At 34.1% G+C, this 17,931-nt stretch overlaps 1 protein-coding gene across 10 annotated transcripts in view; it reads right to left on the bottom strand.

Moving 5' to 3' along the window:
- CDKAL1 (CDK5 regulatory subunit associated protein 1 like 1) overlaps positions 1 to 17,931 on the bottom strand; it is a 567,467-nt gene that overhangs the window by 196,472 nt on the left and 353,064 nt on the right. For all 10 annotated transcript variants that reach the window (XM_006909233.3, XM_015587298.2, XM_015587300.2 and 7 more), the window contains one exon: positions 4,316 to 4,461. In XM_006909233.3, the coding sequence (XP_006909295.1) occupies positions 4,316 to 4,461 (146 nt within the window). The remainder of the gene's footprint in view (positions 1 to 4,315; positions 4,462 to 17,931) is intronic.

Genomic DNA, 17,931 nt, shown 5'->3' on the forward strand with positions numbered 1-17,931 from the left:
AGTTGTAATTTATTTTAGACCTATGTTGCTTTCAGGTAAAATGTAAATGGTCATTAATTCAAAGTATATTTACTGAGTGAGGGAGACAGATCTTGACCTCTAAGTTTAAAGTCTATTTAACATAAAACAAAATGCCACTGGACTTCCAACAAAATCATTTGTGTAGACTGTTAGGTCTTTTAATATACAAACTGTTTCATTTATTAAAATGTAACTATCGACAGGACATTCTTACATATTTCTTTCCCACATTTATGTGTGAATTTGAGGACTCAGATATTTTTACTTAGCATTAGAACATATATTTGAAAGAAGAACTCTGCATGTGTCATTTTGTAAATATAAGTGAATATATGATTTATTTGGGGGAGTGATTGTGTAAATACAATGCTGCTCAAATAAATAGGACCCAATTAAAGGCTATGTCCAAAGATGCAAGGTCCTGAGAACCCTAATATCATCTCAACATATCGAAGTGAAAAATCCTCTCATTGAGAAGTAACTTGTTCAAAATTACACAAGAAAATAAGGATAAATGATTCGAGTTTTATACTCTTTTTTTTTTATTCTAGTAATATGCTAAGAAGATAACAAAAGGCAGTTAAGTGACAATTAATAAAAGTAATAAAATTTATGAAGTATTTATTAAAAATTATAAAAACATGAATCTTTCTAAAATTAGAATTGCAGTTCTTGCTTTATGTAGTATTCTTCCATATCCTTACAAATCCCATTATATAGTTCCAGAAATCATCTTATCTATTTAAATAAAAACATCAAATTTCTTAGTTAATTTTCTAACTGGATTAATGAATCTGAATAGAATAATATGTCATATGATTGTCTGCTCATAACCTGCTGTTTTAAATCAGTATATTAAGTAACTTAGACACTTTTCTTTGCAAAGATTGCATGATTTAATAAATTCCCATATGGCTCAACATGTGCCAACACTACTAGGTTATCTTCAATCCAGCTGCTGTTATGATAACAGTTGCCAACTTTCAAACAAATGAAGAGAATAATGAATCAGCTTCAAGTTGGCTCATATGTAAACTTATATTGCTCCCAGTTTAAACTTGGGCCAATTTCAACTATAAAGAAAATTAATTAAAAGGATTTCACCTCCACTGTCTGAGAAGCATGGCACCACGAATACTACTGAATTAGAAGTTTAAAAGCCTACAGCTTTAGGTAAACACCCATCATTTGGATTTCAGTCTGAAGGGCTGTAGTTTGTTTTAAAGATAAGATTTTTTGAGGGGACAGAAATATCTTGTCCCTAATTCATAACATGAATATCTGAGAAGCCTCACACGGCTGGGAAAAATAAATAAATAAATAAGACTCTTATTTGTTAAAAGTTCATTACAAAAAAGGCTTCAGAGGAAATAAGATTCAAATGAAAAGGGGCATATTTATGTAGGAGATAAAATTCAGGAGAGGTGAGCACCGAACACACCATTTTAAGTAAGGGCCATTTTATGATAGAGTGTTAGGTGTAAAATAGTAGACCCTCTTTCTAAGAATGACAACATTGTATATATTTTTATAAATATTGAACCAAATAACTTTGTGCTGGATCGGTTATCCAGACTAGTGGTTCTATAGAATCCTTGAAACTTTGGTGTTTACAATAAGCATTTATCTATTTGGCATAAAGCTATGCTAGTTTTTACAGGAAAAAAAAAAATAAGCAGAATATCAGAGTAGAAATCTGCTTAAAATATTTATTTCTAAATGTCCATTATAATTGAAAATTATTTCTTGGATGGACGTGCTTCCCTGAGAGGATAGGAAAACTTTTTCACTAAGGAATAAAGCTGGATTATAGTGTCCTGCCAAGAGTGAGGCTATACTACAAGGAACAGGATGGACTGAGTGAGATATACAATTTTATGGTTGATGAACTGTCTAAAACTATGCAAGAATTACCATATTAGTAGTGATAATATAATTTCTTCTTTTTCTGAAGGGTACTTGTATTTTTCTTGGTCATCAGCTGTATATATCATGTATACATTATTGACTGCCTAATGCAGTTTTTCAATACATCTTATAAATTATAAAGAAATAATCTGTTTGAAATTGTATACCATGGTTGTTTTGGCCCTCACTGAATATATGTAATACAGAGTAAATAAAAAAAACAAAACCTCCGAAAGGTGTTAAATGGCTAGACTCATATGCTATAATTCCAGTAATTTACAGCACTTGAAACTAAAACTGTAGATGAATGGATGTCTCCTCTAGGCATTTTCAATATCCTTTCCAGGGATCTTTGAAATTACCATTATTAGAAATACTGGAGATCCCTGGGTAGACTACTTGGTTCTGGGGTCTTCTAGCCAGTTGGAATAGTTCTAGAAAAGTTACATGGATGCTTCGAAGTAACTCAAAATCTAAAGAAATCAGCCCATGAATAAAGGCAAGAGACTATTTTCTAATACTGTGCTTGACGTGATCATCTTTTGACCTCCATATAGCTCACAAATGGTGTTGAAGCTGCTCAAGATGCAACAGATTTAACAGGTCCATCTTTGGAGCAACATAAAAGGATAGAACTTGTGGTGAAATTGTTACCCAGTAAAGTAGCCACAGTAATTCCCCAAACAACTGAGTCAGCACTCACTCAAATGGAGGTAAAAGAGAGATGTTGATTCCTTAACCTCATTGAATCATATTAATGCAACAAACTATTTGGAAAGTGTTCTAGGCTATTCTGCACAACAGGATGCATGTCTATACTTGGCTAAATCTTGTGCAACAGGTATGAACTGTGTGCATTATTTGCTACTGCTTTAGTAAGGAACAGGCAAGAAATTTCACAGCTGCAACAATTTATTTTCAATTTTGAAAACATTCTATTCACTAGTGCCAGTGTGTGTAAAAAGATTCTCTGACATGAGACAAGTTTAGCTACAATAAGCTAGAATAACTGCAAAGGAGGAATACAGGCCAACAACGAACATCTATGATAAAAATCTTTATTCTTTAGTCTTGACCTCAGTTCTGTTTAAAATCAGAAAGTATTAGAGATGGCAGAGATCCATCATTATTCTGTTTTCTACTTTGAAGGCTGTATATACTTAATGATTGTAATTATGAAATCCTAGAATAAATATATCTTCTATTCACTAATTTGAATATTCAAACAATTAGCTGTATTTGTTTGAATGCGTACTAAGTATTTTTTATATCTGGTGGTTAAGATAATGAGGAAATGCCTAAAGGTAAAAAAAAAGAAAGAAAAAGAAAAAATTAGAAAGACACAGAAAGGAAAGATTTGTAAGAAAGGAGAAAGTAAACAGAAGAAGAAAAAGATTTTAAAAGATTTGTATAGAGTCAGGACAAATAACTAATTGATGGTGGAAAAAATAATTGCTTACAATTTGTATAAGGCCATCATATAACCATGGAATACTCTGACATGGTACAAAGATACATAATTATAAACAAGAAGATGCAAATAAAAAGTTGTGTCTTGATTAAGAAAAACAACAAAAGAAAAAACTATGGAAAAAAATTATGGAAAGTAAGAAGACCCATGCCACAAATATGCCAAGATAAATGACATATCCCCAAAGGGAGAACACTGCCCTGGACTTGAGAAAGTTCTGTATGATCTTGGCCAGCACTACTATTTCCTGCCTTGTATAATCAGAGAAGACATTCAGTGTTTGGTGATGATGGGAAGAAGGATTCTGAAGAATATAATTATGGGCTGCATGGAAACAAAATTATCATTCATGTCTGAGATTGTGTAAAATGCCTTAATTTTGCTCATAACAATTTGACCCTTAAAAAATAAAATCCCCAAACCTCCTGATAAATCATGATTCCTCAAGTAAACTACAGGAATAGTGTGTAAAAGCTGAGATGTCCGAGATACTCTTCAAGAAATGCTACTTAGTAGAAAATTATATATTTTGTAGTAACATAATTTGGCCTACTTCCAAGTCAAAACTAGCTAGCAAATTCAAAAGCCACATTAAAGGAGATTTAAGCAGGGCAAAGCTTAAAACAGTTTTCATCTACTAGGTCAGGTATAAAAATGATCACAGTGCATATCACCTTAGACTGGCGATCCTACACAAATTAATGGTGTGTCATGTACAGATGGAAGGTGGGTATAAACTGAAGAGAAAGAAAAAACCACATCAAGGTGCCTAAAGAAACTTAAAGGCTTTGAAAGCTTCAAAAGTCTCGCCTTTTCTCTGGTACCTTTAATTGTGGCTACAATAAGTGCATTTTTACCAAATGCTTTTGAAAGAAAAAAAGAAATGGTTATTTTCTTAAGTGCTGACAGACTTACTTCTCTTTCAGAAAATCCGCTACTCTTTTGAAGTCAGCCACACAGTATTCTCTTTTCATTTCCATGAGTACAGTATCAGAGGCAGATTGGACTGGTATGTGCAGAAAAGCGTAGACTCTGGGATGATTAAGGATTTTAGCCATTTCCTTTAAAAAAAAAAAAATGGAAGGAGAAAAGATTAAACACTTTAACAAAACAAGTAATGGTTTCCCTCAGATCAGCACTCCTGAGTGGAAGCAAGTAAACATAGCTGAAACAGACCAATCATCTGGGCTCTTAAAGTGAATGTCAGCTGGGCAGTACTCTATGATGACATTTGGAAATTTAATATCACTTTTGGAGGATTCCACATAAGAATTATTTCCTCATGTTCAACATCATCTCAGGTGATAAAACAGAGATAAACTTATGTAATGCCTAAAGACTAAAAAGATTTTTGAGTACTTCAAAATCAACACCATTCCTCCCCTCACCTCAAATCAGTGTTATATTCTGTCTGTTACATTAGGACAATCAGTAATATTTCAGGCAAACAGTTGAGGCAATATAATCCCTGCATCCTTGAATAGAGTTTCTAAATTTAGGGTAAGTCAACACTTAAAAAAAAAAAAGTACTGAAGGAGAAAAAGTAATCTATAACTCGATTGTTTTTTCTTTTCCCAGATAGTTAATGAACACATATTGTTTTGAGTATGCAAAAGAGCTTCAGACAGTGAAGCTCACCACTAGTCACTACTGATATCTACCTTTAAGATGCAGAGTTCCAAAGAAGGGGAGTAAGGGAGGAACAGGAAGAAGAATGTATCTTGCAAAGTTAAGAAGAGCAAATTTAAGTGAAACAAATTAAGAAACTCAGAGATAGTTTTAAAATGCCTCCAAGGTTACAAGGGAGGAGGAAAAAGAGGGAGGGGACAAGAGGAGAAGCAAGAGTGTAAAGAATCTCACAGAGAAACAAGTGTCAAGAAGCTGCTTTTTAATAATGTGCCCAGTGACTTTTAGTTTTCAAAATACTGTACTGTCATATCTGTTATCTCATTTCATTCTTTGAATAATATTTTGAGGGACCTTACGGAATTGAAGAGCCAGCTAATTCCATATAGTCCCCTCTTAGTTATTCAGGGACAAGTCATGCATATGTATTCACCATGCCCTTTGTTTCTTTATTTTCTTTCCACTGACTGTAAAAATTAGCATTATTACTAAAGTGGAAGAAAAAAGCAATTAACTCCAATCAGTCACCTTCTTACTAGCAGCTTAGTTGTTTTAAAAAAATCCTTTTGACTAAGGAATTCAAATAACCAAACAATATTACTCATGGATATCCTGTAACTACCTTCTCTACCATAACTGGAATTGAAGAATTTCTTATTTAGCAAAAGAATAACTGATTAACACATTATCTGAAAATCCCCTTCACGGAACTGTTAACATTTCTTGGCTGGGTATTCTGTCAGTAGGCTCTTTATATCCTCACTCACCACCTACTGTGACTAAGGCTTTGTGAGACAGGGCAGCACTAATCGTGAGGGCCCCTACAGTAAATACATTGGCCTGCTATGACTCTCTGCCTTTCAGGTTTTTCACACCTTAAAATCAAAATTCTCAAACAGTGCAAAAAAAAAATTGTTGTACAAAAAAATCCTTTGTTTTTTAAAGAGGCAGGACTCTGAGCTTTAGTTAACTTTCAACATGTCTGTTGTGGAAAAAGATGGCCTTAACAAATAACATAATTTGTGAAATAAAATTTCATTCTCTTATCTCTGTGTCTCGGTTTTGTCATCTGTTATATGAAGACAATGGGAATTCCCACCTCATAGTGTTACTGGACTATTGTGAAAATAAGATAATTCAGTATGTGCTTATATGTAAGTACTCAATACGTAAATGAGCTAATCTTCCTCGGAGATGAAGAAGTGCAAAGGATGCAGTAGCGGTAAAAAAAATTATTTAAAGTTCACTGTAACACATTTTCATATAGATTAATGGGAACCCATCAATAAATAGATTAGCTTTTAAATAAGCTAGTTTCCTTAAGTAGTAAGTGAAGGAGAGAGAATTTTCACTGATGTGTATAGAATAAATGTGAAAGGCATTCCCAGCAAACAAGACCCAGGGCCAGAAGCTGTAGTGCAGTTTCCGTTGAAAACACTCAGGGTGGCCCACTACTATAAACAGGATACTGCACTAGATGAAGCTTGCCCTGTTAAAGTATGACAATTTACAAATTAAAATGTTAATAGCAAACAAAAAAGATAAATCTGGTGGTTTTTCCCTTTGGCTCTCAAAATAAGACTTCCCACTAGTAATTACCTCAGCCTCATACTACAGGCTTTGCAACTCTGTAATAGTAGGCACCAGAACACAACACAAAAATAAAAATAAACATGCCCCTTCATTAAAGTCTGTATTTCTCCTACCAAAAGAATTATGACAACATAAATTAATGTGAAGAGGAATTTTCCATTCAAATGGCTAATCCTGTAATCAGCTCTTTGTCCTGCTTCTGTGGACATGCCTATTGCATAGGCCGAAGGGCAGAGTGATGAGACATCAACTGAAGACTCACCCTCCCCTATGATTGTTCTGTCTAGATAACAGACTAATTACCTAAATTTCTGTTCGAAAATCTCATGCTCCTTAACTGCCCGTAGCCCATAGCAACTCCCGTGTGCACATGTAACCCATGGCAACTCCTGTGGTCTACAACCATCTGAGGACAAATCAACCAAAGAGCCCATGCCAACTGTAACAGCGCGGATATAAATCAAAATTGCTCCTAATCGGAGCCCAGATCTTCAGAGCGCTAGCTCTTCTGGGACCACCAGCATAGTAAACCTGAGTTCTCCAACTCTCTGAGTGGTGCTTGGTTTCTCGCTGGCCTGATTTCGCAACATTTCTGCAACAAATGTACCCCAAAGGGACAAATATATGTGTACGTGTGTGTGTATTTATATATATTTTTTCTTTCTATCCCTCTTCTCACTCAGCACTGCCGGTTAAGGATAACCTTCCATTTCTTCACCCTTCAAAATTCTTCTGTTTTTAGGGTACAGGTTCTCTAGAGTGAGAGATTACTTCTAACTCTATGATTCCTCAGCAACCCATTCCAGGAATTACCGAAGTATTTTCTTGGTTCTCCCCTGCAGTACAATAATGAATCTCCAAGGCAGAAGCTCTCCAAGAGCGGTAGTTATGTTCCTCTCTGGAACTCTACAATGAATGTGCCAAGTATACTCCCAAACATATAACTGTAGATATGACTTAGATCCACATCAATATACATAGAAAGAGGCTTAAAATATAATTGCTATTTGACAGGAAGACAAATTTTCAATTAGTAATAGTTCAGTTTGGCTCAAGCAGGTAACCAAGCACATATTCAAGAAGTTAAACAAGCATACATAATTGGTCTGCCATCATTTTTGGAGCAAGTAAAAAATTACACGTGAATATATGTCAACATACACATAGGTAAAAATCGGACACTTTATAGGTCATCTCACCATACGTTATATTTTTAAAAGTCTGCTGGAGCTTCAGACTGAAATCACAAAGTATTTTCTTATGGAAGTAATGTATAAATGATGAGCAGGGTGTAGGTTACCAGAAAAAAAAAGAGCACTCAGTTGAAATGTGGCTAATGGAAGAATGGCAGCCAATGAGCAAACCTGAGCTCTGAGCTGGATGAGAGTCTGAGTAGACAGGCAAGTATGCAAGTGGGCATGTGTACACACAAAGAAGGTGTGTGTGTGTGTAATATTTCTAGATGGTGCTTTTACATGGAGCTCTCCTGTTACAAACTGGTAATAATCTCAATTTTTTTTTAAATAAAAATTAAAAGGAAAGAAAAATAATGATTTGAATGAAAACAGGCTTAATTTTAAAAAGCAACCCTGTGTTTGAGTACCTTTTAAAAAGAAATGTTAAGTGTCATTTTTACTGCCCAGCAGCCATCAAATTAATCATCATATTCTACCTGGCTTTGAATATATACACTACCAGCTTAACAAAGTCACTCAGTGTGTGAGAGTGTATAAAATATATTTATACTTGCATTCAGATGTCTTTGCATTCACATTGAAAGTTATCAATCAGAAAGCCCCCTCAGACTCTAGCTTTGTTAGGAAGTATATGCATATTTAAAATGCTACACTTCACATTGCTAGATTGTTTTCAACTAACCTAAGATATATGAAGAACTATTTCAAAAAGAGAAACTACACCAATCACCTTTAAGTATTTAAAAGGTAGTTTGAGATATAACTAGCATATCATACAATTCATCCATAAAAAGTATGCAATTAAATATTCGCGGGATGGTACAACTATCACCACAATCTAATTTTAGAATATTTTCATTCTCCCTAAAATGAACCTTGTACCCATTAGCAGTCTCTTCCCGTTTGTCCCTCAATCCAAAATTCTATTCCCCATCCCCCAGCCCTAAACAACCACGATTCTACTTTCTAGCCCTATAAATGGCTTATTCTGGATATTTCACATAAATAGAATCATACAATATGTGGTCTTTTATAACTGCTTTCTTTTGCTTGCATTGTTTTCAAGGGTCATTCATGTTGAAGTGTGTAGGCATTTTTTTCAATTAAATAGAACAGAAATTTAGAATTTATTAAATGTCATTTCATGCAAAAGTATTCCAAATGTTCTGAATATTATCTTGATTAAAGCAATAAAAAAGTTTCACCCATATGTACAAACTTTAACAATATAAAGGCATACATTTGATAGATTAGTTCTTACATAAGATCTTATTAGAAAAAAGTTATAATAAACACAAAAGATGGGGGGAGGTTATTGAAAAATCCTTTAAAATCTGTTTGTTTGTTTTTTAACAGAGAATGGAGGTGGGGTTATAAAGGATAAACAAAATTTTGATTTGTATTATTTTTTTGTTTTATTGGTGTAAAATACATATAACAAAATTTCCCATTTTGACATGTATAATTCAGTGACATTAAGCACATTCAGAATGCTGTGCAATCAACATCACTGTGGGTCCCAGGCCTGGCTGGTCCCAGGCCTGGCTGGTCCCAGGTCTGACTGTAATCCACACTTGCAGCCAGGGACAGGATCCCAGATTTAGTATATTACATTAACCTAGTAGGGCACCTGCACCTAGCTAATGTAAGAATGATTCAGCTTGTTGTATCACGCATGTGTGGCAGAATGCCACTATTGTTCGTTGGCCTATATGAGCCCACACAGTCCCTCAACGTGGAAGCACACTCCCCACAATAAAGTTTGTGCCTGCCCTTTCGTTCTCATGTTGGCTCCTTGTGCGGTCTTTCAACTGGCGTCTCACCAGCAAAACCTTCCCTTCTCGATCAGCTTGGCTCTGACAATCACCAATCATCTTCAGAACTTTTTCATCATCCCAAACTGAAACTCTCTAAGCATTAAACAATAACTTCCCATGTCTCCCTTCCCTCACGGCCCTTGGTAATCACTACTTTCTGTCTCTATGAATGTGATTATTCTACGTACCTCCTATAAGTGAAATTGTACTATATTAATCCTTTTGTGTCTTGGTTATATCACTTAACATGTTTTCAAAGTGCATCCCTGTTTTAGCAATATAATGTTATTTTAAATATCTCTTTCCCAGGCTGTTGGTATTCTACTCTCAATGCCAGAGCACACTGTACAGACTTCTATTAGTGCTTATTTCCCTGTCCTGCAATTTTATCATACACATTCATACCCCAAGGGTATATTTGTTTATCTGTATCTCCCATTTATTTGATCAATACCTGGCCCTTAAATACTTAAATTATAGTTGAATGAAAGAATGACTGAATGACCCAATCAACGTATCAACACGGTTATTTTGGAGAAAGTCCTACAAAGACTTCTAGCTAATGGTCGATCCAGCAATACCTTATTCTAGGTGATCCTGTGTCCGGGGTCTCCTTCAACACTTCCAAAGTCATATAAGTCAAGATAAAAATAAGACCAGAGTCAGATTTTATCCATTACTTCACTAATGACACTGTAACAGCCACTAAGTGAATTGTCAGCACCTAAATTTATTCTCAGTAATTTAAAAATAAATTATCATTAATAGCATCAGAAAGTGAATAAGGGAGCATGAGAAGAGAATATTTCCAATCCTTATGTCCAAAATGAAAAGGATTAGATATTGTGAACAGATTCTAATTTACATTTGAATTATAACTTAAATGTTAACAGGAAATTTACTTCTAAACTGCAAAGAGTTAACACTTTCAGTATTTGTGTTAAAATAAGTTGAGACAAAAAGTCTGCTCTCTTAGCTTTCATAGAAATGTTAAAAGGACTCCAGTGTTCCTTTACCATTACCACTTCACCTTAGTGTCAGAGTCAATAATCAGACTTTATACTACAGAGATAAAAATACACATTAATACAAATGTCAAAATGCTAAGAGTTGTAATTATACACACATGTCTTTCCAACTGATATTATCGGTGTTTTGTTCTATTTTTAAATTACGATTCTGCTCTGCCAAGGCCAAGAAATCAAAAGAGTTCTTGTATCTTGATTGTGGAGATGGTTACACGAATCTATACATATATTAGAATTCATGAAATTGAACGCACACACACAAAATCAATGTGACTGTATTAATTTTAAAATAACAAAGAGGAAAATGGTCAAATCTGTTGTGATTTAAATATATATAATGTGAACCTGTATATGTTAAAAAAAAGTATAATATACATATAGTTGTCTTTTTTCCATTAACAAAGAAAGACTGAGTCTACTAAACACTAAAAGAACAAACCAATACTTGATCAATTTAATGGGGAGAGTGCAGCCCAGTTAGACTGAGTGGTCAGCTCAGACAATTTTATTGGCTACCCTTAAATGTGATATAAATAATTAAAAAATCCAATGGAGATGCAGATGTTAAAGATTTATTTTAAAATATTTAACTCATTTATTTATGATCTGATTCTCCACAGTGAGGCTAACTTCAGTTAACTTTTGTTTCACTTGTTAGGCACTACATAGTGGAAAGATTGTTCCAGTGATAGAATCGCCCTACTTAGAGTTGCTTGGTATGCAAAACAATGCAGCTAAACAAGTATTTATTAAACATCACACTTTGTTTTTGGGATTGGAGATTGAAAGAAGATAATAACTTCCGCATTTTATAAATATGTAAACACAACTGCCTCCTTTGATGATGGAGCACTTACTTGTGTTGGTCACTCCGCTGAGCAGTTTATGTGTGTCTCAGCTGACCCCTCGCTTGATGATGTAGGTATTTCTATTATTTCTGTGGTAAATGGTATCGGTGTTTGCCAAATATTTCTGTGAGAATGTTATTATCTCTGCCTAGTTATACTGAGGAGTAGCTGTGTGACTTGCAACAATGAAATGTGGGCAGAAATGATAGGCTCTGTTTCTGAGAAGAAAGTTTAAAGCCAGTGGTTCTCTATGTCTCTCTTTTTCCCCTCTCTTCCACAGTCTAAATTCTGAAGTGGAAACATCTTGAACAGAACTTCAGCCAACCCATAAGAAATATGTAGCACGAGCAAGAAATAATTTTTTTTCGTGTCATAAGCCATTGAGAATTTTGGTATCATCGGCTACCCAGCATAACCTAAGGCATCCTACTGACACATTGCCATCTTATGGAAGAAGAAAACTAACATTTGGAGATTTAAAATACTATGTCCACAATGAAGAGCAGTAAGTGAAATAACTAGATTTAGAACCTAAGTCTGTCAAACTGCAGCATCCTTTTCCTTAATCGATTTTCAATAAATATGGAAATGGAAGTGAATATCGATTACCAAGGAAGAAGAGGAGAGAAAGAAATTTGCTGTTATGTGAGCAACAGAAGATTTCACCTCAAATGGAGTTCAATTTTGAATAATAAAAAATTTCCAGGCAAACTGCAATCGGTAACACACAGCATACCCCTGTATGTGAGACATGAGGCTATTTTGTAAAATAATCCAGTGATCTGTCATATCAATTCTGTCCTTTTTTGCCTAATAATATCAATTATATCTTTAACTGTACATTTGGGAAAAATAAGAAGTACAGTTGGGGAGCACTTAAAAATTCTCTATTTACTTTTTTATCAAATATACTACAGGGGTTCAGAACAAGTCACCCCAAGTTGAGCCTCTGTGGTAAATGGATTATTTTAAGCCAAAGGCAACCAAGACCCTGAGGGCTCAAGAGAAATTTCTGTCCCTGCCCTTAACTGCCTAGACAAATTTGAATTAGGGACCTTGCCCATAACAAGAGATTATCAGAGATAACCTTTTTGACTTATCTGTATGGCAGGGCAAACTTCTAATTAGTGAACATCTGCTCTTCTTATCCTCCTGCAATAATCCTCTGAAGCCCCAAGGTGCCCTACCTATCCTTAGTTCAGAATGTCATATATACCTAATTTTCCCTTTTTGTCTTGGAACCTCTTAAGTATGCCAGGGTCTCTGACTCTCTCATGTATGTATGAAATTCCCATGTGCATTAAATTAAATTTGACTTTTTCTTGTCTATCTGTCTTATGTTGATTTGATTTTTCAACGAGCAAAAAGAACCAGAGGAGGGAAGGGGGAATTTTTTCCTTTTTCCACAATCCCAAATATAACATTCTTTGCTGAAATCATTTGAACGTGAGAGCTGCTCATTTGAGGAGTTGGGCTTATAAATCTTATGAGGCTGAATTTGTCGCATACTTTTAGAAAAAGGATACATAATTTGCATACATAAAATAACGCAAAAGCACTGTTCTTATAAAAAAAAGAATGTTTTTCTGTATTGTATAAGAAATAAATTTTATTTTTGAGATTTTGGAAAACAAAAATAGAGTGAGAAAAACTAATCTGAGTTAAAGCAATCACTGTCAAAAGAAAAATTTATTACTCTTATGATACTCTTGAAACAATTAAGTTATAAAGTCATAGCTGATACTATCTAGTGAGTTTAGAAAAAGTGAAATAATTTTCAAAGACAAAAATATTAAACTAATATTTCTTGACAATACATCATTCGGTGTGAGCTCAATTTCTTAAAAAATGAAAGAAAACCTTTCTTCTCAGCAGGTCCCAAATCACCCAGGCACTAACTCTCATGGGGGCTCATAATGCTGCCACATTAGCATAACAGGGGAAAGAAATCTGAATATGAAAACAACAAACAAAGGAGAATCAGAGATAAGAATCATCAAAACATCTTAGAATCACTCCTGTAGAAGTTATTACCATTAGAGCAATGTTGTCCCTGGAGCATGATGAGAGAGTGAAAAAAAATAGACATTAAAGAAATCTCTTAGTTCAAAATGAACATAAAAATGAGAATTAAATTAAAAGGGAAAAATAAGGATGAGAAATTCTTTCCCCAGTCTCAAATTTATTGTAAGGTAAGGGAATTCTTAAAAGTCCTTTAAGACATTGGTCTTAAAAACATGGACCATAAACACTCACTTAATTGGAATGATTATTAGAGGAACAAAGAAAGTTCCCAGCTCTGTCCAAATCACAATACCATTAGCGATATTATAGTAGTAGTAACAGTAATAACAATAATAATAATAATAATAATAATAATAATAAGAGCAGTTAGCATCCGTATGTGCTACACAGTGTGCTGAGTCACATCCGTTATCTCACTTGATTTTCTGAACAATTCCAGGAAGTAGTTTTACTCAGTCTAAGATTCAGAGAAGTTAACTACCTTGCCCAAAACACAATGGTGGAGCTGGAATATAAAAATAGTCACCCTAACTCTTGAAGGGTACCAGAATATGCCAACCCAAAATATGTCTCTTTGGCCTATGAATTATTTTGAGCTAAAGGCCACTGAGAACAAGCAGACCCAGAAAAAGCTCTAAAAACAGGGCCTTTGTTTTCTTTCTGTAAAGAAAATTTTTATTTAAACTGGAAATTTGGGGGGAAAAAAATGGAAATGTGGAAATTCCATCTTAGGAAGCAGAGGACTTTAACAATTCTTATCAATGGTAAAGTCAAGACTTAAACCTGCACAACAAGCCTTGTTAAACAATCTTTGTTTACTATACTTTTCCTGGTCACTTATCCATAACTTGTCTACCTGACCCTGACACCTCTTCTTTTGTTTCAGCATATGATGGTATATAAACCTGTTTAAACACCACTTTCGGTTAATCATCGTTGTGTGCTTCCATGCATACATGCGTGAGGCAAATATTAATAAACTTCTGTTTTTCTCTTGTTAATCTGTCTTTGGCTAGTCTAACTTACAGAATCCCACCTGAAGAACCAAAGAAAGGTAGAGGAAATTTTTTTTCCCTTCCCTATACACTGCTCCATCAATGTGTCAAACAAAAGCATTATGCCTGTGGATAGATCTATGATTCTCCTGAAACCTAAAGTCTTTCCTGAGGAACAGTACAAACTAATTCACACGAAAATGTTAACAATCATTCATATCTGGGAGCAGGGCTGGAAAGAAGCAATGGAGAATAGTCCCTCCAAAACAAGACAAAAATTATATATATCAAACACAATTTAAATTTGGCTAGTCTGCATAATTCTCCTTATGTCAAATTTATTAGAATTGTGTGGGTTTTTATTCAAATGTCTCCAAATGCCTGAATTAAATGGCTCTTATTACATTACTTGAAATTAGACGATAATAAATTAATAGGATCTTTGCAAACTTTTGCTAATGAACAATATGGAATTTGAGTTCAAAGTAATAAATGGGCATATAATTTTTATAAGGCAACAAAGAGGGACATATTGCCTCCTTATTCTACTTTAATTGTTTTCACTTGGTAAAACTGGCTTCACATGTCAGTTTTTTAATTGGAACTGAAAAGAAAGCACTTGCAGTTACTGCATGGTAGGCCAGCTTGTCTAAGAACACCTTGTCAGTATTTTCTGAGGTTCTAACCTGCTGCTTTTTTAAGCACTGTGGCTCCAAAGTTATAGGGTTAGATAGCTTGCCTAGCATGTTAAGAAAGATCAAGAAAACCTCCATCTGATGAGCCAAATTTACCTTTTAAGACTTGTGCTCTTTTTAAATGTTGTTATTTTTTTAATCAAAGGAAGTTAAAATTCTACGCAATTAAAATAGATGTCTTCAAATTAGAGAGGAAAATGACTATTTTTATTTTCTTCCTTCTGTCCAACTATCTGGCCTCTACAAATACAAAAATATGATGCACCTTTTCTTGTACAATTCTGTCTAATGATAATAGAAGCAATCATTTTACTTAAAAGTATGTTCAGATCTTAAATTTGCCATTTTTATGGAATTAAAACATTTAAAAAAAAAGATAGTGAACCAGGCTTTGAACTTCATCTTTCCAATGATCAGATGTGTTATATATTATTAATATATTATGTTTACTTGTCATAACTGGATAGGCATGGGTCTAAATAACAATGATTAAGAAAATATACTGTATAATATTAGATGCTAAGAATTTCCTTCTCAAGAAAAGTGATTTCTAAAGTACTGTTTTTTTTTTTAATATTCCAAAATTAGTTAGAGATCAAGAATATAGATGACAAATAAGAAATGAAAGAACTGTGTCAAAAATGAGTTGAACAAAATGTGTAATATGCTGAAGGAAGCACAATGGAAGGTGATGATAATCACGAACGGTTTCTATGTATAATGTGTGAATCATTTCTTTTGGCCCATCCTCACAGGATTCTAGTTTCTCCAGAGAATTACCCAATAGGCATAGTTCGTAGAGGATGTCTGGGAAAAAATTGGATGCTATTCTGAAAAGGGTGTCCCTGAAGAAATGGTATCAAGAAGTGAGAGAATACAATCCCGATGAAGAAATTTATCCTAAGTACAGAGGCTGCCCTGAGTAAAATTAATACTCTGAAATGTCTTCAGCTGAGTGAAATGAAAATCTAATCTTTTAGAGGTTTAAAGATTACACATTAGAACTACTTGTAAAATATGAATAACAAATGAGATACTCCCATCTGGTTGTTTAATTGTTTTTCCCTTAATAAACTATTAAATGACTTTCCATGATCGCTGATTATATGAAGTTTAAAAACAAACTCAGTATGAATAAATGGATAAGCAAATGTGGTATATATGAATATTATTCAGCCATAAAAAAGGGAACTCCTGCCATTTGTGACAACCTAGATAGACCTTGAGGGCATTATGCTAAGTGAAATAAAAAAAAAAGAAGACAAACATTGTATGATCTTAATTATTTGTGGAAGAGGAAGGAGGGAGAAAGAGAAAGTGTGCAAGTGAACTAGAGCTCATAGATACAGAGAACAGATTGGTGGTTGCTAGAGGCAGGAGGTTGGGGAGCTGGCTAAATGGGTGATGGTGATCAAACTTCCAGTTATGAAATGAATAAGTCTTAGAGATGTAACATACAGCATGGAGAATAGTTAGTAAAACTATTGCATATTTAAAAGTAGCCAAAAGAGTAGATACAAAAAGTTCTCACCACACACAAAAAATTTGCAACTATGTATGGTCAGGGATGTCAATCAGACTTATTGTGGTAATCGTTTTGCAATATACACAAATATAGAATTATGTTGTACACCTGAAACTAACATAATGCTATGTCAATTATATCTCAATATATACAAAAAAGAACTCAGTATGTCCTTGCCAAAGCATTGCAACCTTTTCCTGCTCAGTTACAGTTTCAAAATCTCTAAATTTCTCAGCTTCATCCACTATATTCTATTAGTTGCTATGTGTTTCTTATACTATTCAACCCTCCATCCGATATTTTGCCTCTCTACCTTCTGAGCATAACTTTGTACTGTCTAGGTCACATGTTTCTTTCTCAGAAACCACAGTGTAGGTATGGGTCTTCAAAGGGGCATAGACTATTCCTAGAGGAAAACAAACAAACTTTAAAAATTAATCTATTTCCAAGTCTTCAATTTCCATTTGCACTATTTCCTAAAACTGATTTGTCTGTGGTAAAGGCTTCATGCTGGGTCTCCTTTTCACACCTCCCTCTCACTTTTGTTGAACACCTTCAAGTCACCAAAGGTTTAGAATGAAGGTGCCTTTTTCAAAGCAACATTCCTATGCCTGCCACCCTCACCATCCATTTCATCAAAGATTTCATTTCTTGTAATTTTACATTTATGCTTAATAAATATTTATATTGTTTAGATAATATAAGTAATGATTTAGTAATTCAATAGCATTTTCTTTTAAAAATACTTAGAGGCTTGTGGTCACAATAATGTTTTAATTTATACACATTTTGATATAGTAAAGGACAGCAGAGCAATCAAAAGAATACGGTAAAGCCTAAAAATATATATTAGATAGACTACTGTGGAAGAAGTAGAAAGAAAATTCAAATTCCAAGAAGGAAAAAAATATACTGTAAAGTTTCCCATTTTTATATTTCATTGAATACATTTGAAAGAGTGATGTAACAATTTTATTTTACAATTCCAGATTTAAAATGTGCCAGAGACTGGATCTTTTGCAACTGTTTAAACTACCATGAAAAAAAATCTCAATATCAATCAAAAAAATATATAAGGTGGCACATGATTTTTAAAAAAAAGAAAAAAAGCTATTTTGAGGTAATACCAAGCAATAGTTTCAATACTACTCACTGGTCTGCAACACAAAGTCGCAACACCTAA

Source organism: Pteropus alecto, unplaced genomic scaffold (assembly GCF_000325575.1).
Source record: "Pteropus alecto unplaced genomic scaffold, ASM32557v1 scaffold121, whole genome shotgun sequence".
NCBI classification, from domain to species: domain Eukaryota; kingdom Metazoa; phylum Chordata; class Mammalia; order Chiroptera; family Pteropodidae; genus Pteropus; species Pteropus alecto.